This window comes from Lepisma saccharinum, chromosome 9, assembly GCF_977018435.1.
Source record: "Lepisma saccharinum chromosome 9, izLepSacc3.1, whole genome shotgun sequence".
NCBI lineage: Eukaryota > Metazoa > Arthropoda > Insecta > Zygentoma > Lepismatidae > Lepisma > Lepisma saccharinum.
Window position 1 is genome coordinate 62579321 of NC_139237.1, and position 24658 is coordinate 62603978.

General features: G+C 37.9%; 1 protein-coding gene across 1 annotated transcript in view; it reads left to right on the forward strand.

Moving 5' to 3' along the window:
- Positions 1-8004: 8004 nt before the first annotated feature.
- The window catches only part of LOC145992076 (G-protein coupled receptor Mth2-like), a 141081-nt gene continuing 124427 nt past the window's right edge, over positions 8005-24658 (forward strand). Inside the window, exon 1 of the mRNA XM_083128288.1 lies at positions 8005-8838. Coding sequence (XP_082984414.1) covers positions 8070-8838 — 769 coding nt within the window. The 5' untranslated portion in view covers positions 8005-8069. The remainder of the gene's footprint in view (positions 8839-24658) is intronic.

Consider the following 24658-nt stretch of genomic DNA (forward strand, 5'->3'; position numbering starts at 1 on the left):
CGGGTACACAGCACACATACCTTCAGCCACCTTTTTTGGTACTGAGGGTTATATTTTTTTTTACTCGTGGAGCCAGTGGCTATGCGAGTCTACACACTCTCTTCGGGAAGGGGGGACAGGGTACACCGGAATGTAATGTTGTGAATAACGGCCAAGAATTAACTTCTGTAAATATAATATGAATAAACCTATATATATCTAAAAGGAAATGGGCGTTAAGTTGTAATTTGAAGAGGTACGTGTCTATTGCCTAAACTAGCATCCACAGAACTTCAGGTACTGCAAGTTTTGAACCTCGGGACAAGGATTCAAAAATGTATGGTTGTGTATATTGTGTATGTTGCTGAGAATCAGCTTAAAAACACAAAATATACCGTTACAAATGACATAAAAAAACCGAAAATCTATAGACACCAGTTTCATCAGCGATAATGCACACGTTTGTACCAAGTAATGACATTTTCAACTTCTTATAAACTGCCGCTTCTTTTCTCACCAATTGAAATATCTGTCTTTAATTCTCTTTGATAAAGTAACCCATTAGGGTGTGCCTAGGCACACCCGGCACACCCCGTAGCTACGCCTATGGGGAGGACCCGAGGCATTTCGGAGACATACCTTCCCTTTCGTTGCAGTTGTTAAGTGTGGCAACATTTCACATTGTTGATTGGTTCAAGGAATCAGCACACTCTCTTTCTACCCGCCAACAGTGAAAATAGCGGAAACAGAAAGGCAAACTCTTGCGTTCAATTTACCTCATCAAAAGACGATCGATTTTCGTGTTCCTCCGTTCTGCAGCATTTGTCGTAACCATTGTTTGCTATAGTGATGTCTGTTAGATCAGCAGGTTTTAACGATGGATTCTTGACTTGTGATTTTTATTATTTAACGTCGCTTTTCTACGGCGCAAAATGAGCGTGTCAGCACACAGGCTGTTTGTGTCAATCACGAATAGTGAGATAAGCCCCTTAACTGCTGTAAAATGGAAGGCAGGACCTTAATACGAAATAAAGTACGTAGACTACTAACAACAGCTAAAGTTATATGGTCTCAGAGGATAAAACTTCCATACCATAGTTAAAAGCTCAGACTGTATAGAAACACTCAACACACATAAGGACACAGTCTCACAGGAGATTGTCCCTAGCCGCTGGTCCAGTCGCCAGAGCCTCGTTTGCCTTCAAGATGAAACAAAGGCATTCTTGTCGTATCCCGGGCAGTGTTGCCACAAACTGGTGGTACAATTTCCCTTTCCGAGGGGCAAAATTCCCTTTACTATGGGCAAAATTTCTCTTTTTTGCATTCAATTTTTCCCTTCACTAAAAATCACATACAATTATAATAAATAGTACATAAGCTGTACTAGTATCGAGATTGGTGTCTTAAAATTTCCATTGAATTTTGATGTTTTCCTTCCATTTCTTTTAAAACTTGATCCGAAATTCCCTTCATGTGGCAACACTGGTCCAGGGCTCGGACCTGGGACCTGTAACTTCGCACTACCTTATGCTTGCTTACAACTGCCGCGGAGGTCGGCTGGAGTTGAGTTGAGCACTTAATGATCAGATAAGCTAATCGGGACTGGACCTACAGTTTAAAGTTCGATCCGAACTACTATTTGCTTCCACCAGGTATCGAACCCAGTCGGCTGGAAACAAGAACATAATACTACTGCTAGGGCTGAGCCGATGTATCGGTATTGGCCGATACTAGCGGTATTGGTATCGCTTGGAATCCATCTACCGATACCAGCCGATATTTTTCCGGCATTTTGGTCCGGGGTCTGCAAAAATGCCGTGCACCATTTTTGCGGAGTCTAACTATCCTGAAAATTATGCAAAATTCAAACTCTGTCACGTGCCAGTTCCTACGACACAATGAAAAATGCAAGGAAGAAATGTTTCCCGAAAGCGACGATAGATGGCAGCACGCCATATAAAGAAGAGCAGAGTTCATTGTAGAAACTAGGAGCGGAGAAGAGCGATGATATATATTATAATAAATGCAAAATACATAAAGGAAGAGTATAAAAATTATAGAAGGAGTGAACAAAATGTTGTATATTGCCAATTAAGATACTTAAGAATATGCTCGTATATGAAACAATTAGGAAAGCTAATAAGTGAGCAAATGAATTCAGAAATTGTAATCTCTCCCCTTTTTGATCTTCTGACGAGGAGAATATCGTCAGCTTTTGTATTTGTCCGTCCCTCGGTGGCGATGTGTCAAATTAGACGCCCCGAAGCACTTACGGTTGCGGTTCTTATTAGACGCACTGGGCCATAGGCAGCGCTTGCTGTCAGCGATCCTGGACTATTCCCCTTTTGGTCGTTACGTAGGAGGTGGCGCTATTGTCAGTTTAGTCGACCCTACTCTCTATATAAGTATAGTTTGTATCGTATGCCAAAGAAGCGGGGAAAGCGAGCGCACATATGTAATAAATAAGATTACACTTTAAAAGGAAAGAAAATAAATTAGAAGAAAGAAAAGAAGAATACGCCTTTTCCAAAAATAGAAGAATAAGGCTTTTCTAAAAAGTTAGAAGAAAAGAAGAAGCCTTTCCCAAATAGAAAAAAGAAAAGAAGAAAAAGTATTTTCCAAAAATAGAAGAAAGGAAAGAAGAATAAGCTTTCTCCAAAATTAAAAAGAAGAAAAGAAGAACAAGCCTTACCTAAATAGAAAGAATATATGAAGAAGAAGCCTTTTCCTAAATAGAAGGAAGAAGAAGCCCTTTCCCAAATCAAAGATAGGAAGTAAGAAGAAGCCTTTTCCCAGAAATTACGAGAAGAAAGAAGAAGATGATTTCCTCTCAATTATCCATATAATTAAGAAGAATATAACCGACGTAAATTTGAAATCAATATATATATATATATATATATTTCAATGTATATACAAGTTTCGTTATATATTTTCTCTGTATTGTGTAAAGTTTTCAGAATATAGATCCGCATTTAACTATATCCTCTTGGCTATAAAACGCTTTCTTATTTGGAATTCTCGAATAAAGAACCTATCCCCTGAGATTAAGATATCTGTAGCCGTAGTAAATAACATTTTAAGTACGTACCCCCCCAGGGACGTAGCAACTCTCCTTTTATTTTACAGCAATTTTGCACGAAAAACTTAATTTTGTGATTACATAATATCTATTTTAATATTCTGATGTAAGTCTTGAATATTCTGTTGCAAATTTCTTTGTAAATTGATGCACATGAATGGAAAATAATATTTACACACCAATATTGTCAATCTTTTAAACAAATTTTAATTATTCCAATTTCAAGTAAAGGTATCGGTATCGGTGGGAATCGGTCAGAGTATCGGCATCGGTTCAAAGGGGTATCAGCTCAGCCCTAACTACTGCCAGTATTAACTATTAATAATTACAATAATACATTAGTGTTGAAGGCGATTGATTGATTGATATGTTGTTTTAAGTCCACTTTATGCACAGTAAGGCTAATTGGGACTGGACCTACAGTTTAAAGCGGGATCCGAACCACTTGTGCCACCATCGGGTATCGAACCCAGGACCCCTTGATTACAAGGCGGCGACGCTACTACTGCGCCATCAGGAAGGCCAGTATTGAAGGCGAGTCATTCTGTATTATTGTCACATGGCTGATATGTGATGCTTTTTCTTTTAATTTGACACATTAAAAGGAAAGATAATGAAGCTGAACTTTTGCGAACGCGAATTTCAAGCTTCCATAACTTGTATGTACGTCAATCTTCCTCTACAATCCTGAATCGTCAGTTATAGCACACGCCAATTAGTAACAATTAGGTCTGCAAAGTGGAACGGAAAACCTGTGGTGTTATAATTTTACCCTTGATTTTGAGCAGAGAACACGAGCGGAAACCACCGAGCATCATGTTGACAGGATGCACGCTTCCCGTTACTCATGACGTTGTGTCACAACAGCAGAGAGCAGTGTTGCCGACTGCGTGTCCAAAAAAAAAAACAAGCTGTGAGACTCGTATCGGTATTTTGTTTATACGTATTGATTCAGACTGTGGCAACTAATGTTCTCTCGACACCAGACCATTTTCACGGAAACCTACTTCGCCACCTGCGTTCTACTTGTAGCTATCCACCCCCTTTGCCAATGGATTCGTCCAGCTGGAGCATGCGCTCTCTCGTCGTGATTAATGCATTTACTTTGCATGCAGCCAATTTTAATATAGGCCGTGTCCGAAATGTGGAAGACCGTACTTGAAGCGAGCATCCTCCGAGTATGGTCTTGGAGTGCGGTCTTCAAGTCGTGGACTGGAAGCGAAAGTCTTTCAAATTGCACTTCGACTGCAGCGCCAAATACGATCAGTAGATAAAACTGAGAAATCGTTGTTTTCCCCACGTTTTAAACACTTGTTTTTCACCATAGAAATCACATAGCATTTGCAAATGCTCGTACACATATATATCCACACATTAGAAGAACTTGAACCAACAACTTGCTGGCCCTTAACGAATATTTAACCTGCGTTGCTGGCTTTCTACCTCAGTGATTTTAAACAAATGAACAACGAGTGCCAGCATTCATCTGTACTGCGAGCTGCACACTTGCGTACTTCGGTTCTTGGCGCTTTCGAACTGTACTAGGCGACGTCACTTCCGCCAAGACCATACTTTAAGTCTGTACTTTGTACCTTTCGGACAGAGCCCCTGTCTCTAAAACGTTAGTCTATTACCTGTCATAGTCTTCAGTACCTGTGCCTAAAATCCATGTGAAATAAGAACCAGTTCGTCAATATAATTGAGATCAGATGCGTAATCCACAGACCTCCAGGTACAAGACCGGAAACTTAGGCCATTTAACATGGATCAACTTGAAGCCAAACATTTCTAAGTTCGGTGGATACTATCATGGCGGCAAGCACACCTTCATATTTCCACTCGTGACAACTATTTTGAAGATCGTGAGTCATGGCGCCACACAATTGTGCAATTTTAAACTGGTTCGATCAAAAATAATCGAAATGTAAGAATACATAGGTGCACCCCTCTGTACTTCAAATTTTTACGTGATTTAGATTTAATTCCCTTTCTGGTTTCTTATCGACGTGATAAATGTTAATTTTCACAGCTGATATATGATACAGATAAAGATAATGGCATCAATTACTCAATGGACAGTGGAAAGTTGACAATTATCGCGATTTCTAGTAAATAATTAATGACTATTCTATCAAGCAATCAGCCTGAATTGGGGAGCTCCACGAAATGGAATTATATTTCACGACAAGGTCACTGGTATTATGTAAGTTTCTTTCCTTTAGCTTCATTTACACTGCCATGCCCCACTTCTCTTAAGTGGCACAATTTGCAAAGTGGGGGATTTTTTCTTGCCCGTACACAATACGTTATATTCATCTGACAGCAGGTTAAGCGATATTCTCACTGGATACTAATTTGAAACTGGACAATTGATAATCACTGCGTGTAGAGTCTTGACTTGACAACCAAGGTTAATTTATACCGCACGTGATGGGTCTCTGTAATAGTTTCTGAATAATCAATATAACTTGATTAATTTGATTATTTAAATGGGCAGTATTGAATAGCTCAATCAACAATGTATGAATTTGATATAATTTACAAGTTATTGTTGGATAACAATATACAGGATATTAATTGTTGACTTTCTATTGTCGGGCTCCCACAGGCAGACGAACGAATCTGTTGAGATAATTCTATTGCGATAAAATAGTGCTCGATATGTCTTTCAGTTCGCTAAATTCTATTTTTAGTAATTTCCGAGCTAATCAAGAGTATGTATATCGCGTCAAGTTGATTAGTTACATTTCCTTCAACTCCGTAAATTTAATTTCATCGTATAGCTTCAAAGACATCAAAATATTAAAAATTTACAGATTGTTAACTAATTTTTTGTAACTTGATATAAACTTGTATGAAGCATATCGAATTGCCACCAATCTCCAAATAAACATTGCCAAAAGCAAATGAAAATAAATATTACAATAACAGTTTACAATTATTACAAAAAAATAAAATAATGTAAATTTTATTACATAAAAGTTAGAGGAAATTTTTAGTCATAAAGTTTATGTTTTTATATGTCAATGGTAAGTAATAAAATATAATAATTATGCATTTCGGTAGACTAACTTTATGAAATGTAAAAAAAAAATACCTGTGCCAGATATTCATTCATCTGGTGGCAAGAAAAGTAATAATAACAAGAATAATAAAGTGTGACCTATCATATGGAACGCTTTTTTTATTTTGAAAAATGGGAACTCTTATTATTTTTAATTAAATGATATATTATGGAAATATAGTCGTTCCTGAATTTTAAGCTATTTTTTTTCGATGTAATGCTGTATTTACTTTTGATATTCTGTTCGCATACTAACTGTACCTTAACAATAAGTCAATAAATACATATAATATGCTTAATTATTTTTTTGTAACTTGAAATGAACAACGGACCGGTTGTACCCCCTCCCTACGACCATGCTATGGAGGGGGGGCGAGAGTGGCATGTGCCTGACAAAATGATGAAGGACCCACGTACGTAGCATGACCGCAGACAATTTCTACTAGATTTCCAAGAAACCAATTTCAAGTGAAAGGCCTGACGGGCAACTGTGATCACACGGGAGCTTAAATCCCTTCCTATCCAATCCAAATTGCATTTGTTCTTTACTCTTAATTGTTAGATTATTTGTTGATTAATAGTTAATTCTAAGGTTATCTTTATGGAGATACGTATTGCTTAAGCTTCGTGTGAAAAATCAATTTAGAGAGAGAATCATTAATTTAGATATAAGTAAGGCTGTTTCGTCAGAACATCAGTGATTCACCAATCTTTCTAGGCATTGGCTAGCTAAAGCCATCATTCGCCATAGTTTTGGTCTGAAATTGCTTGTTTCTTCGTTCTTATTTGTTGACAGATTGTCGATTGTAATGTCTACCTTTACAGCTGAGCATAGATATCCCGTTATTTTCCGTACTTTGATGCGGGTCCCATGTTTTGGTCATTCCTCGAAAAGACAAATATGGTTTTTTGCGCACGTGGGGTGGAAATTCCTGTTTGTTCCCACACAAGATCATTATTTTCTGTAACTTTTAAAATCATTTTTCATCAAGTGATCGTAACGTACACCATTTTGTCTTGAACATAATTGTCGACGATCGCGATTGTCTAAATTGATACAAATAAAATACCCACTGCTTGTTATTCGAACTTATAATCTCCGACCAATTCAATGCTGGGTTCGAATCCCTGGAAGGCAATTACGTGCCATTAGTCATCGTCACGTCTAGAAAATAATGTTCCAGAAATTATTTGTGAAGAAAAATAGAAGTGCTCCCCTGTGCATAGCACCACGCCATGAAGGCGTATAGGGGTTGTGGGGGTAACGCCTTACACTTTCTTGATCCGGTCGTGAGTGGGGGTGATGTGATCAGCATCACGCCCCTGACCGCCTTTACCCCCCAGGGTTTCCCCCAGGTACCCATGTTATTCGACGCTGGGTGGGCGCCGGCGCCGCTTCCATCGTCAGAAAAGTTCCCGGATTTGAACCGGCCGGGGATCGAACCCGGGACCTTTAGCATGGTAGTCAGACGCGTTACCGACTGAGCCACCGCGGCCAAAAAAAAATAGAAATGTAAGATAAAGTAAATAAATAAAATTTCAATCGTTTATTTCTCATTATATTCTTCTAGTTCAATTATCATGAACACGCCAAGAATTTGTAAGACGCAGCGCGCGTCTTACTCCCCCACCCACCCCCGGGTGGGAATACCTGTTTCCACCCCAAGCGCATCAACCAGACTCCGTATGACCTTGACCCCATAAACGGAAAAACTACTTTCCCTTGTGTGGAGGATGGGGAACATCAACAAAAAGTCCACAAGGAAAAAGAGAACGCAAGTGTGAGCTGGGCGGCTCCACAGCTCGTAGTGTACACAAGTTTTTATTTAGCAAGTCGTCATTGGAGTTTGCAACTCGTGATAACAACAGCGCCGCTCGTGGCGGGGTGATCCGGCTTGTGTCTCATCCGGTACTGCTCATTTCCACAAGTTTCTCGCGAGCGAAATGATTCTTCCGTTCCTTGTTCTGGCCGTTCTAACAAGCGTAACAAATGCTGACGAAACGTCATGCACCGTTCAACCGTCGAAAGTAAAAAATCCGTTAATAATTGACAATGTTATCAGTGCGTTCGGAAGGAATTTCTCCCGCAATGATTTCTGGGAGGAAGGTGACGATGTCTACGTGTGCGAGTGTCGCGTTTTGCCGTGCATTCGAAAGTGCTGCAAGATCGAGGAACACAGACGCGGACAGGAGTGCGTTCCCGGCAAGAAGAGATTCGAACCGACGATCTACAGTCTGGACGGTAACGAAACCGAGCCGACAAACGTCAGCATAACTTCGTTCACGATCGCCTTCGGTTCCGTTTGCGAATTCGGTGCTTACGCTCTGGAACCGAACGAGTATCCAGAAGATGCGTATCTTATCCTTGAAGATGGGAAGTTGTACCTACCGGCTTTGCAACTACTGAAGGACTTTTCGGAGTTTTGCATTGATACCGAAAATGACCAGGAGATGGCTATGGTGTGCTTCGTTGATGACGACGAACCGGAAACAGAGCCTGAGAGTTTGTACATTTTGTATCCTATTGGATTGCTAATATCAGTGCCGTTTCTCCTGGCAACGCTGCTCGTTTATGCTTTGATACATGAACTTAGAAACCTGCACGGACTCTCTCTGATGAGCCATGTATCCAGCATGATTATGGCGTATGTATCCCTGACCGTGGCTCAGCTCGGTGGAAATGCACTTTCCGACGGTGTCTGCATCACAACAGGTATTTAGGTTTCAAATACTACTTGCACTGTGTAAACAAAATATTATTAGCTATTGCTTGGCAACATTGTTTCCACGATATTTCAGTGTAACATCGGGTGGGTGGGTTCACAGAGTTTATAGACGTACACTATCGGTAGAATAATAAAATTTGATGAAGCAATCCCGGGACATAAAATTTTTAATGCTTATTGTTCAGAATCTTTATCTTTTTCCCGAAATCTGTTTTAAAAATCCACTATTTAACAGAGAAATTAATGGCAAAACTTCGATATGGGTGGAGGGAGCAGTCTTTCCTTTTCATATTCATGTGTTTTTGCAGTTTACAATCTCCGGGGTAATATTTTCGTTGTACAGACTTAAACGCTTCTGGGTTCTAATGATTCAATTGACTTCAAAGGGACCGTTGCAACTAAGGAGTGGCCATAACATGATGTAATTTGATTCGGATTATTTTACTTCACTTTTCTGCCACTTTTGGGTGAACGCGAAGATGATGACATGATGAAACTGCTGAAGGGACACTCACAAAGAACACCCATGGTCATGCCGGGATTCGAACCCGGGACCCACGGCATCGTCCGCCAGGAAGGTCGGCGAAGTGTCCATGACTGATACTCATATCGTATAAGTAGTTGTTTACAAAATAGGATTTTCTTTAGGTCGTTAACTATTAGGGGGCGGATTTATATGCACTAAAAAAACGAAAATATGCAATAAAAAAGGCCAAAATATGCACTAAAAATTTTCAAAACAACCTATTTTAAGGTTCTGTACGTCGTGCATGCAAAGCAAATGCATCAGTAACTCTCACCGTCACTGAACGCAATTATAGAAATGAAAGTGTGATAAGTTGTGCTATTTAGGATCACCCAAAATACTAATTTACGCATGATTTTACTTTTAGTCTCGTGTAACTAAAATGATTATATTACACGAATTTCTTTATCTGTAAGCTCGCTCTAAAACTGCAATATTGCAATTATAATAGTATACGTAACTTGTGGGAAACACTATCCTCTTTTCGTTGCATTAATCAATATCTTATTCATTTACATTAGCATTTCAATGCACTAGATGTTATTTATCGTTGTTTTCATGTAGACAGCATTAGATATACTAATAGGTACATAAATCCCAAGGCGTGAAGAAACGCACCCAAAAATTATGTTTAATACTCACCAGTATGTTGTTTGAATATTTAGCTGCAATCCGACAGACATAATCGCAAAAAGTTATTGTATTTTTATTGTCTAAATTAAGAATAAAATACTCTCATAATGCACATCTTCATCATCTGACCATCATTCCCTTAGTTTCTACTGTCTTCTTATTTCGTACTCAAATAACAGAATGATCCTTCACTAGGTTATACAGCAGCATTGTCCGAAAAAATTAACATAAGTTTATAAAAATTTGCGTCCAGGCTTACGCAGACAACATATATTTTCTGTTACCAAAAATGAAAGCTCTGTTCGAACATGGTAAATTTGCATTTCGGCAAATTTCCATTTAAGCTGCCATAAACTACTATAAATACCTGCAATGTATTACATGTTTAGAGCATACATAGCCTTCTACCTACAGTTGGAGCAATATCTTGTTACTTCTTCTCTCCTTCGGCATTTATTGTAGGGTGACCAGATCCTTACCAGCAAAAAACAGTACACACACATACTATGACAAACTTTCTTCAAAAAAAGGAAAGACATAAAGGACAAAAGTTTTAAAAATAATTATTATTTTATTTGATGAATCCCCAAAGTATATGAGTGGCATAAAACAAAAATGAGAACTAAATGTATTTAAAATTTGACATATTAAACAAACTACAGTTACACTTTAAGTCTTTAAAACAATTCCAATAACTTCAAATTAACAAATATTTCATAATCAAATGTACCAATATTTAAGTATCATCCTTAATGGTTCTGTACTTTTGCTTCGAGTGAATAGCATGTAATAACTTTGTATTTTCCATAACCATATCATGGAATTCACTACAGGTACAACTGAAATTATATTAAGTTATTGTTAGGTGTTTCAGAGTTTCAGTTTTCAATTGAGATTTCTCAGCAGTCCATATGTTATTCATTAATGAGAAAACTCTCTCAGTGGGTGCATTTGTGGCTGGAAGGCACGAACTGAACTCTACAATATCAAATATCTGATAAAAGGAAATACATTTTTTCTGAAAATATTTGAATATCTCAACCCGTCTTAAATCTACTCTCGTTTGAGCAGTGTTCCATGCTTTCAATTTTTCAAGAGTAGCATACGCTCTTACATTTGAAATTTCATCAAAGAGATAAGAATCATTAAGTTGCTTTCCTGACCATTTGTTGAAAAATTGTACGCTATTTTGCACCCTGTCCCATTCGATCATCGAATCCAGTTTTACCCAATCCAACACAGTCATTTCAGAAAAGGGAGAGGACCACTGTTTAATGTATTCAATACAAGTTGAATTCCTCCAGACTTTTCAGTTTCGACTGCACTATAAGAAGCAAAAAAAAGGCAGTTATATCTGCCAACTAATTTTTGTTTAAGTTCAGCAATCAATGCAGAACCTTCCATTATAGAAACATATTGACCCTCTAGAAAGTGAACAAAGTCATTAAAAAGTGCTGCATTGGAATGGGTAAAGTAAAGCCATATTTCAGATAGGGGGTCCTCAAAGAACATTTTAATGATTGTGGGACACTTGTCCTGTGATGGAAGGTATGATTTCAATGCTGGATAGAGTTTAAGTATGCGCTCTACGGCTGGCAACAAAGAGAGCCACCTAGTTTTGCTATAAGAAGCTTTGAGAACTCTATCTCCACGAAGTCACAAAATTCACGTAAAGCATGTTCACGTACTGTATATATGTAAAAATATGAGTATATTTTGTGCACCACACTTTCTATGCAAATCGGTAAACAGTCCATCGTAGTTTGTACACAATTATTCACTATATGTGCAGAACAACCTACACCTACAATTGGTTTGTTTAAGCATTCCTGAACAATACTGTAAACATTTTTTTTACCTTTTGTTGCTGCTCCTCCAAAGTTGCAGTTGGTGTTGTCAGCACATAATCAAACAACTTTAGTTTCAATGTTGTATTCATTTAATGTCTTCAGGATATACGAGGACACAATATCGGACGTTTCACCACACTGATCTTGAAAATCCAGAACTTTAACGTACACTCCGCTCAAGGAAGAAAGTAGCGCACCAACAATGGAAACAATTTCGTAGCTTTATGGTTCGACGAATCTGTGTAAACTGTAATGTAATTTACCTTATCCAACTCTTTCCGAAGCTCTGCAATTGCATAGGGGCTTATCACATTTGTCACGATCGCTTCACATTTTGTTCTTGCACAAGCATATTGTGGTTCGAAGCACTTCTTAACAAGTTTCGAACTACAGTCTGTAGAACGAAACGATTGATTATGTTGCACTGTATGAAATGCAAAACATGCTTCTGCTGCTGCCAATTTTTGTTCTTTAGGCCCAAAATTCTTGTTTCGAAAAAATGTAGAAAGAGTAGCACTAGATGCAGCAGCAGCGTCGGCAGATTTGTGTTTTGCCGTTTGCAGATGTCGTGTTATTTCAGACCTTCCACTGTATGCAATTGAAAACTCATCTGAACATTTTTCACAGTGACCCCGACCACAACAGAAAAGTATGTACTGCATAAACTGTTGACATGGAAAAAACAAAAGAAAATATAAATAGAAAATAAATATTTGGACTTCGGAAACCGAAGTAGAAATCAGGACATTTCGCAGGACATATGTGAAAGAAAGGACATATCTTAATTTTATACATGGCTTCGCATTCTTCAGGACAGCCCATCAAAAAAAAAGGACTGTACTGCGAAAATCAGTACGGATGGTCATCCTAATTTATTGTCACTTCTGCAGCACACATGGCACACACTTACTGATTTATCAAGATGTCACATTAACAGATAAGCCTCAAATAACGCAACCCCAGTGTTGTCGCTGGAATTTGGAAATGTGACTCATATCTCTGAAAGATCGTTGTTTGGTTGATGAAAGGCTGGATTTTCTCTATCTTCACAACCATACCAGACCCGCAATGCTACGAGATGAGTTTTGGAATGTCCTTACCCAACTAGTGCCCAAGACCAGACGAAGTAGGGTATTTTTTTAATGCTGACTCAAAGAACGGGAAAAATGAAGCAGACAAACTTGAAACGAACAATTACATGAAACTTGCTCCCAGATTCCCAATATATGCAAATTATATACACGTTAAGCTAAAATATGCACTAACGTCCCAAATATGCATTTATATGCACTATAAAACTTTACCAAAGTAATCTACATCAAGTGAAATGGATAAATCCGTTGAGAGCATATGAATTTTCCACAAGGAAAAAAATGCAAATATGCAAAATTCCGCCCCCTGCTAATAATATACTATAACTATAATTTTGGTGGGAGGAGTCAAAGATGCTTCGGAAAAGCTCAACCTCCAATAGGACCCGTTTGTTTGTTTGATTTGGTGTTTTTAGTCCACTTTATGCACAGTAAGGCTAATCGGGACTGGGCCTATAATTCAAAGTGGGATGCGAACCACTATGTGCCTCCACCGGGTATCGAACCCGGGACCCCTTGATTACAAGGTGACGACGCTACCACTGCGCCATCGAGGAGGCAGTTAAGTAGGTATCTAAGGAATGGTACTGGTATGTATTCTGAATGCTGATTAAGGACGACAAAATGGTTCCTACTAATTCCCACTTCCCGGAAAATTTGAATGCGGTTGATTCATGAAATTCAAGCAATATACTCGTATTTGTACTCTTGGTTTAGTCGCTACGTGAAGGTGAAAGAAATTCTAAGAACACACACACACACTTGCACACTACCTCTCTTGCACACGTATGGCAAGAAGAAACACACACTAACGAAGGGTTTTTAACTTCAGAAGAAATATCCCAGAAGCTTTAATTGGAAAGAAAGATAAGGAAAGAATTGCATTTTTCACAATATCAATCCTATACACAATTCTTGTTCACGGATAGATAATATAAATTATTTTAAGATAAATTTTATGATTGCTTTTGTTTATTCTATTTGGCTTTTCTGTCACTTGTGGCTAACCACGAAAATGATTAAGGATGACGATACGATTAAATTGATGAAGGGACACTCACAAAACAGACCCATGCCAGGCTGAGATTCAAACCCGGGACCCCTGGCAGAGATAAATTTAAGATTCAGGATGTAATGCGGAATAAAATACCGTAACTGGAAAGTATATACCATGGCATCTTCAGATCGTTGGCCAGCGTACTACGGTACTTAACTTTCATCAAACCATAAGTTGGATTGCAGACAAGTGGAATATATTTCGGTATGAATTTCATTGAAACGAATTGCAAATCTATGCGCTGGTGTTGCAATATGCAGATAGAAAAAAATGCCAGAAACTGAACACACGAATTCGCATTTCCTAATGTACGATTCATTTTCCTTTATAAGCAATAAACCCATGTAAGTTTATGGCTCGAGATAAAATATAAAATAAATATACCGACGGGTTACATAACGTGCAATAAAAACTATTGCCCGGTGTTTAAAAGGAGCAATTAGATTCTTTTCTGTTTCAATGTAAACACAAAATGTAAAACAAATAATACACCCTACAGTGTAATTTGATGAAGTTTGTAACTTCACGTTCCCCTCCAACAGTTTGACGGTGCTAGTGACTATTGAATCTCCTTTTCCACAGGATATGATAAACATTCATATACATATTGTTCTTGTTCCGATGTTTAATATCTGCATATTGCAACACTGTCGTTCCGTCAGTCACATTCAAGAGGTCAAATCACTTTACCCTCCTAACACGTACACACAGAAACGTGAAGCGTGACCTTGGTTACGGGCAGAGGCAGGTCTGACTGCCACGGGAGAGACCCGGATTCGATTTCCAGCGTGAGTGACTTTTCCAGCAATTTATCTGCACGGAGCGCTCTAGGGATCCCCCAGCCTCTAATAAATGAGTACGTCGGGGCTAAAGGCGACCGGAGTATGATGCTGATCACATCACCTACACAAAAATGTTCAAGATTGTGAATGTGTAAAGCCTTCCATCCACACCTCCAACAGTTGCTGTTCCTTTTTTTCTACCAATGAAGAAGTGATATTGATTTCTCGTTTCTTGGACGAACGAAATCCATCCGTTTGATCTTTCCGTACAGGTCGATCCATTCTTCTAATAGGTCCTCTATCTTGGGACGCCCAGCGGAGGGGACAGTGTCTTCCCAAGAGGTCTCTTAGATACGACTGTCCATTTCCCGCCGCTTTTATTTCGTCAGTGATGACGTAAATGCGATACTGAGATAATGCCAACATGTTACGTCCATTAACAAGAAGTATAACTTTACTAAGTGCCATATCTTTTTCAGTTCAAAAAATATAGCATTGTCACTTTTTTCGGCAATTAAAATGTATTTATTAGTGATTGGTACGAGACGTAGTGGCGGATGTCACTTGCACAGATTGACATTTATATATATACAGTGGGATCCATGAGTATTACCAAGCAAATTATCCATCACCAAGGTTACTCTCTGTATTTTACGCAAGGAGAATTTCAAGAATTCGAACAAAACGCCAAATAGGCTTCTGGCAACCTCTGCATCAGCATAATTAAAAATTCATTCCTTAAAAACTAACAGGATGCAAGAGATATATTAATTAAAGTAGTCATGGACAATTTGCCGAACAAAACTTGTGGATTCCACTGTACCATTTACATTATTAACAACATTTTTCTTGCATAAGGATACAGGAAAGTTTTCACTCAGTTTCTTTTTTTAACAATAGCATGGGCAAAACGCGGCGGATTCAGCACATAGTGCGATAGTAGCTGTAACAGCGTTAGTAATCTGTATGCACTGTGTAAATTAAGCTTTTTGCTTTTGGTGGATGACTACTCAGGTTTTAAGGTCGGCAAAATCTGTATTAAAACAACAACAACTGCCCTGGCAAGGTAACTAATGTAAAATAGATAATGGATTGAATATTTATTGAATATATAAAAAAAGGATATTAGATCCAGATGACGAAAATAAAATTCCTGGCAATATTTTATGCATATTATTGTAAGTAGTAATAAATCTTCTTTGAAACTGTAACTCAAACTCGCATGATCCCAATAAATAACCCCCTACAACAAGTATATTTTCATTATTTAATTTTAGCTATTTTATTATTTAATTTCAGTATACCTAGTAAGTCTTTCGGAAGGGTCTGGGCCCCCTGGACCTCCTCTCTAAATACGTCCTTGTCAGGCATTCGGCGTATTTGTGATTTCATTTTGAAATGTAGATTTTTTGGGTATGCAAATATCCATATAAACTATTGCCTTGTGGTTCTAAGTACCTTAGATATTGGTTCTAAGGTAAGTCATTAAATCTTATAGCATTTACACGTGATTTAGAAACGCTTAGTTTAAGAAAAGGAAAAAAAGCAACCCCATACATAAAAAGAGCTATCGAACTAATAACATCGAAAATTTGGCCAAATTTCCATTTCAAAGTTTAAACTTAACGCCCATGTAACCTACTTACAAGTTTCTTGTGAATACTTTTAGGGAGAATTCACACCGAAGAAACAAGCGACACGCGACATGCGACACGTGTCGCTTGGAAGCCAACACTCAGTAATCAATGCAACCTTTCGAACCGAAGAGGCACGGCAAGATGCACGTGTCGCGTGTCGCTTACGTGCCTCTCGGACTGCGCCGTTTTCTCAATACCGTGCATCGTGTTGCTTCAGTTTGTTGTTCGCGCATGCGTAGCGAATGCTTCATTCCAAGGAGCTGTATTTAGACTCTAGAAGAGAGCCCAACCGGCATTATGTTTGAACCTCTAATTTGTTGATATAATAAAGTATCGATATGTACAATGTTTTAAGATTTAAACACAACGTTCATTTCGCTTTATCAAGTTTTTTGATGCAGTTATCTATCGGCTGTAATTTGCCTTCAACATCGTGAAAACAGGCCATTTACCCGACTGCTTTTATTTGAAAAAGTCAGCTTATGGAGGCACTTTACTCCAAAATATATTAGTCAGCATGGTAAAGTACTCTAGTGCATTGTTTTTCAACCGCCGGGCCGCGACCCGAATCAGCCCACTAGATTTATACTTTGTTGGTTTAAGTATGTAATTACTGGAACGTACAGTCAACGGCAAACATAATGGTAGGCAAATTGTCCATCACTAATTTCATTGGTTTTTATTCCGCGTCCTGTGTTGTTTTAACGAATGTTGTTTTCGGCTTATTGATTTATTTTTTTGTTTCAATTCATTATCATCACACATGGAAAACAGATTGAACGAAATGGTGGTGCACAATTCGCCTACTATTTATTTTTCCGTTGGGTGTACATACATAGTGTATCATAGTAGAGTAAACAATTTTAAGAATTTATTTCGACTAAACTACATGAAATACAACAATGATATTTGTTGTGCATTAATCAGTAACACTTCAACTTTCTATGAATGTTTACTAATGGCTACAAATGTTCAATGTGGCTTCCACCAGTTATGCGACACACATTCTAGTTCTTGCCACACTTTTCCCAAGAACTCCTTGCGCGTTTCTTATTCTCTAATCTCTCCTTTAGCTGTTGCACATTCTGCGGCATAGGTGGCACGTAGACTTTGTATTTCACAAAGTCCCAAATGAAGAAGTCTAAGGATTTAAAGTCTGTGTACTTTAAGATACAGACTGCTTTTTCTGCACCTGTGAAAGTCACCATTCTCTGTAACTCTACACCAGGGCCACAGTGACCGTGCTTACAAAAGTCTTGCGCATGAAAACAAAACTTCACGATTTTCTCATTGTTATACAACAAACATCATTGCTGAGTTTCAGATATTTTTTTTAAAATAATAAACCTGATTAGTTGTTTACTCTATTGTGATACACGCTGTAATGTAAAGTTTTCAGGTATGTTACAATGTAAATAGATAAGTACATATGTTATAATAAATAAATATGGCACACATATCTAAGGGTATTATGTAATATGTAACATAACCTAAGGGTACGGGAACTTCTGGGACACTCCGATAAAAACCATGCTGGTTTAAGTGCAGTAAAAGACATGGAAGTCCTCTATATTTTCACTTTTACAGATTGAAAAATGCAGTAAATGTTGTTCAAGGCACGTTCATTCATTTGGTGGGGTCGAGTATTTGAAATTTTATTCTTATTTTTAAATTTCTTCCTGTTTAGACTAATCGCAGCGATGAGGATGATTTGTGATTTTTAATGAAATTTATGAAGACACACTCGCAACGGGAAGTCCATTCCCAAGCCGAAACTAGAACCCGGAACCTTCAGATATGACTATTAAATGATATATGATAAGTGAAACATGAGAGGGAAAACCTTCAAGAAGAAAAGTAGGCTTACATAAACAATGATATGGAGTTCAGCAATCTAATGCGTCTACTCTGGTTCCAAAATTGACCGATATATATATATATATATATATATATATATATATATATATATATATATATATTCATTCATTCATTGTTTTCTGCCTAATTGGCAGGTTTTTCACTGCAATCTCCAGCTTTCCCTGTTCTCTGCCTTACGCTTCGTAATAGCATACGACCCAGTTAATTTAATATCATCCATAAGCTGATATCTCTTTCTTCCACGGACTTTTCTTCCTTCAACCATTCCCTCCAAGGCATCTCTTAGCAGGCAGTTTTTTCTTAGACAGTGCCCTAACCAGTTTCTTTTCCTCTTCTTGATGGTCTCCAGTATAGATCTTTTTTCACCAACTCTTTTCAGTACGGCTTCGTTTCTTACTTTGTCCGTCCATTTTACACGCTCCATTTTTCGCCATGTCCACATTTCAAAAGCTTCGAGTCGTTTCTCTTCATTTCTTCTCAACGTCCAGGTTTCTGCACCATATAGTGCTACACTCCACACAACACATTTCACTAATCTCTTCCTTAGACCTATGTCCATGGGTCCACAAAAAACATTTTTTCTTCTATTGAAAGCTTCTTTTGCTATTGCGATTCTCATTTTCACTTCTTGGTTGCAGCTCATGTCACTGCTTATAGTGCATCCGAGGTACTTGAAGCTATCCACTTGCTGGATTCTTTCACTGTTTGCTCTCACATTAATATTCCTTGGTTTCCGTCCTATAACCATTGCCTTTGTCTTCTTTACATTAATCTTCATCCCATACTGCTCACAGCTGCTGTTTAACTCTTCTAACATACTATTTATGGTTATTTCATCCTCAGCGAATAATGCCATGTCATCAGCAAATCTTATGCAGTTTATTCTTCTTCCTCCTAATTTGACACCTCCTGTGCCCTGGAAACAAGTTTTCACTATATCTTCTAAATAAATATTAAACAAAGTAGGCGATAGGCAATATATATGTATATATATATAAATTACCGAGGAATGTTTAAAATGCTACTGTACTTTGTATAGACTATACATGTGAAGGAGGGCGTGGGTGTACGTACACTCACACACAGTTATCCTCATCTCTGGTGCAGTGATTTTCTCGTTATGTACTCTTGGGGGAGCTCTGAATGAAGCAAGTACTGAGTTTCATTCGTCACAGCACAGATGCTTGTAGCGATACGAGCAGAGGACAGACGCAACTTCCTGCTTGTATCTCGAGAAGTCTGGGCGAGAATGCACGTGACCTTGATGCTCTGCACGTGTGAGCAGAGTGATTGTGATTGCCATCTGCAACTATGTACAGATTATACATTTTGCTTCGGGGAAAGAGGGGGATGGCCTGGCCAGAAATTTCGTGGAAATTTGTGGTGGAAATGTGAGAGGGTTGTTTGACAGTGCTGTCTTTGACTTAATCACTGTTTTATGTAACATCAAGGACGTATTTAAAGGTGGGTCCGGACCCCCCACCCGAAAGACTTACCAAGCAGTAAAAGTAAATAATCAAAATATAATTGTTTAGCATTTGTTATATAATCGATGGTTACTTACGCTGAAGGCAAGGAATTTGGCTCAAACGGCTTTGAAGGGTTCCAAAGATTTATGCACACTACTAATGATAATTACAATATTACTCAGGAACTTTACAATTCGTTAATTGGATCTAACTCTTATTTTGTTATTCAATAAATATTCAATTATTTTTCTACTTGACATTAAATTTCTTTCCAGGGCAGTTGTTTTTATGCAAATCTTGGTGATCTTAACTACACGTAAGCTAGATAATGAATACTTTCTGTTATATTTCTATTCTTTTACCATCTTTTACCTATTCATGTAATAATAACAATACAATATTAATTAATTTACAAATTTAATTAAATATAATTATTCTAATTATTATTATTCGACCCCCCGAAATGTATCACTAGATACGTGCCTGTGCAAGGGATGAATTAACCTCAATTGAAAGGCTACATTTTTCAGGGAGGGCAATGAGTAACTGTACTGAATTTCAATAACAAAGACAATAAACTGGAAAACTGGAAGAGAAACTATGAAACTAACACAACTAAAAAATAATTCGTGTTCATTAATGGCCCAGTTATCAAAGAATATCCTGTCCAAAACTATGCAACCCTCTGGATTAAAGAAGGATACCATTCTGCAACTGACAACGCACGGAGCCGAGACAACAGCAGACTGTTTTCCACTTCATGGCATAGTGCTGATATTTTATATGTATTAAAGTGTTGACAAACTTGTTGGCAGGTTAAATGGACATTAAGTTTCGGTGTTAATAGTTCGATAGCTCTTTTTGTATATGGGTTTGAGTTTTCTTAGAATGTAAATATATATACTAAGAAAAACACAATATGCTGACCAAGGCAGAAATTTATTTCATTATAAAACATAAACTAAACGTAACGTTTCAACCTTCTAGCAAGGTCTTCTTCAGACTCTGCACCAAGTACAAATGTAACAAGGTACAAAACAGGAAGATATATATACACAAAAATTACTCCCCTCCAAACTATTAGAAAGTAGTTCTGGAACATTCTAGCAGGTGGCTTTCCCTTGTCAACTGTACTTTCACCTGAAAGACTGTGTGGTTCGACTCTTTATCTCACGTTCTATTTCCTTCATTCTTCTTCCTTCTTCTCTCCTCTTTCTCTCTTGTCCTTTCCACTCTTTCTAACATCTTCTTCCATTCTTTGCTTATCTTCAGTCCCCCATTCCAGTTCATTGTGTCTTCATCACCTTTCTTCTCTATTTCCTTGGCCTCCTTCCATTTTCTCACTAGTATTCTCTTCTCCCTCCCTATCTGCTTAGCCTCATCCCACTCTATGTCATGTCATGTTTCTTTCGTGTGTTTAAATATCGCATTTCTCTCTCTCTCTTAAGTCGTACATCATCCCTATGTTGTTTCAACCTATGTTTCAGCCTCTTTTTCGTTTCTCGTATGTGCACACTCTGACATTCTTTACATTTCATATCGTAGATAATCCCTTCTTCTTCTCTGTTTTCCTTTTTCTTGTGTGCATTCTTCGTTATTCTTAAGATGCTTCTCCCTCCCTTCCTGTAAGTTTTAATGCCCGCTTTCCTAAGCACTTTGCATATCTTTTCTGTGGTCTTCACCATACTCCTTATTCCAAACCTTCTCTCTTTTTCTTTCTCTTCCACAAGGCAACAGCTTGCTCTAAACGTTACGTTTAGTTTATGTTTTATAATAAAATAAATTTCTGCCTTGGTCAGCAAATTGAGTATTTCATATCATTGAAACAAGGCTTAGTGGTGTTATAATATATACTAAGTGTTTCTAAATTACGTGTAAACATTGATTTATCCAAACCTCCCCTAAAACCCCCCAAAATTTCAACACCCCCCGAAATGGAAAATTCTGGACAAGCCTCTGCGTGTAAATGTTGTCATAAGATTTAATGACCTAGATTAGAACCAATGTTCGAGGGTACTTAGAACAGCAAGGCAACAGTCTAGTTTACTGACTGGTGACTTTACAAATTTGCACACCCAAAAACCCAAAGTAAGTATATAATATAGTTGAGAAAGTAGCGCAGTCTTCCCTCCCGAAGCTGAAAAAAGAGGGTCGTGGGCGGTCCCAACCCTGACGTCACTCACGGGACAGGGGTGACGCTGTCACTGACCTTTCCGCTTGTTATAGGATCTGCATTTGTGCGAGGGAGCGTGAAAGTACTTGGTGTTTCATTTTTCTGTAGCTTGTGTGATAGTGGAGTTGTTTTATTCAACAACAGTAACACTTCAGGAAGATGCCGCGCAAATCTGCTGTTGCTTTGTGTCCGAACAACGCAAGAAATACAGTAGATTGATTGATCTCCTTTATTTTACTTCGCTTTTTGTGCCACTTTTGGCTAATTTGAGAAGATGAGGATGAGTGATAACATGATGAAATCGATGAATGAACACTCACAAACATCCATGCCCAGGCCGAGATTCGAACCCGGGACCTCTGACGTCATAGAGCGATGTGCTAACCACTCCGCCACGGGGGCCGGCAAAAATACACTAGGTGTAAGCTATTTTTCGTTTCCAAAGGATCCGATTACGTGCAAGATGTGGGTTTCAAAGTGTAAGATATTAGATCCAAAACAGCTGGATGCCGATTACACGAAACTTAAAAGCAGAACTGCTGAGCATTACGTGCAGACCGCAGCTTAATAAAAACGCTGTACCAACTTTAAATTTGCCTGGTTGTATGGTAAATTGTAGTGTGCAACAGCCAAATTACATAATTGATCAAAGTCGACGTGCCAATAAACGTCAGATTCGAAAGCGAGCAGCCTCCCCGATGGCGCAGTGGTAGCGTCATCGCCTTGTAATCAAGGGGTCCCGGGTTCAATACACGGTGGAGGTACATAGCGGTTCGGATCCCACTTTAAAAACTGTAGGTCCAGTCCCGATTAGCCTTTCTGTGCATAAAGTGAACTTGAAACAACAATTCAATGAAATTCAATCGAAAGCAAGCAGTGGGAATACTTGAAGAGTTATCTCCTCGCAAAAGAATTTGAATGGCACATACTCAGAGACTTTGAGTTCTGGAAATATACTCAATACACTCAATCTCCAACAAAATAGTGAGTTGGAAACTCTGAAAAAGAAATTTAAATGTGCTGAAGAACAAATGAAGAAACTGCAGACACTACAGGATGAAAGTGCTAAAAAAGTAAACAAAGTAAAGAAACAATGCAATCGTATATTACATAAAGTGAAGAATTTACAAATTAGCAATAAAAGTTTGAGGCAACAGTTAGTAAAACTTCACAAATCAAAGCAATCTGCTTTCAATGTGACTAAGAAAATAAGGGAAATTCTTCAACCAGTGTTTTCCTCCAACCAAATCGAATGTCTTCTTAGTCACAAAAGCAGACCGAAACTGTTGTCAAGAAGTGATATTGTAAGTGCATTAGCACAAGAAAACCTTTAACCTACATGTATAAACCTACTGAAGATTTTTCAAATCGTTGAGCAAATGGAAAATGCATTTTGTTTATACAATTCTCCTGGCGATTTAAGCCGGAAATGTTGAGTAATGGAAACAATGAGATCATTATTACTTTCCAGGTTTCCTATGATAAAGAAGGAAATTATAGATCTCCTTGTCAAAACTCGGACATAAATTCGTATCAGGCATTTAAATTCGAAAATTAAACAAAATCGAAGTCAGGTCAAGAAAGGTAAAAAAACGGTTGTTGTCTAATTTATGCCAATCTGTAGTCAGGCAGGACTGTCTTTGGAGGGGAAAGCTTGTAATCTAGTTTACATTAATGTATATTTGACTTTGAGAACAAATGAGAAACATGTACTCAATATTTTGTGTGTGTTGACACTTCACGGGATATAAAAATTCATCTACCCAGGCTCTCAATGAAGCGTGAACAGAGCGTGAAGTGAAATAACAATAGTGTTTGGATAATTTATGTCTGCTACATGTGTACTTTTTGTCTATTTCCTGGCGTCTTGTTAATGCTTCTTTCCTGGGCATAGTAAGTCACATTTATCAATTAATTTTAACTTATGCAGGGTAGTACGTACATTTTCTTTCTCCTTTGTATTTACATTTTGGTATCTAGCACCGCTTTTCTGCAACTTTCGGATTATGAAACATGCAGTTGTACTGTCTCTGCCTCAGTGATTTATCCACCAACTTCGCCCTAACGCACCACATGATTTTTAAAAAAGGACAAATTTGTGGTCATTTTGGCTCTAAGTATACCTTTCACCAGGCACGTATCTAGAAATATGTTTCGGGGGGGGGGGGGGTTCAAACCAAGTGTCGCAGGAATTATAATAATATGAATAATAATAATGGTTATATTAATCAAATTAATACTAATTACAATACATGAATTAATATTATATTATTATTACACGATTAGGTAAAAAGACTGTATAAGAATAAAGATAACAGCACATATTCATTACGTAGCTTACCTGCAGTTAAGATCGGAATAACTTACCTAAAAACAAGTGCCCTGACAATAAAATTAATGTCAAATAGATGAATAGTTGAATATTTATCGAATAACAAAAATGATGTTACATGCAGTTGGAGAAAAGTAAGTTTCTATTTACAATTTTATGCATATTATTTTGAGCAGTAGTGTACATAAATCTTCTTTGTAATGTCATTCAAAGCCGTATGATCCCAACATAATCCTTGCCTTCTAAAAAATTCAGAGGAAATTACAACAAATGCTAAACGAGTACATTTTCATTATTTAATTTTCGTACTTAATAAGTATTCGGGTGTGTGTGGGGGGAAGGGGGCCTGGACCCCTTAAATACGTCCTTCGTGTCCTTC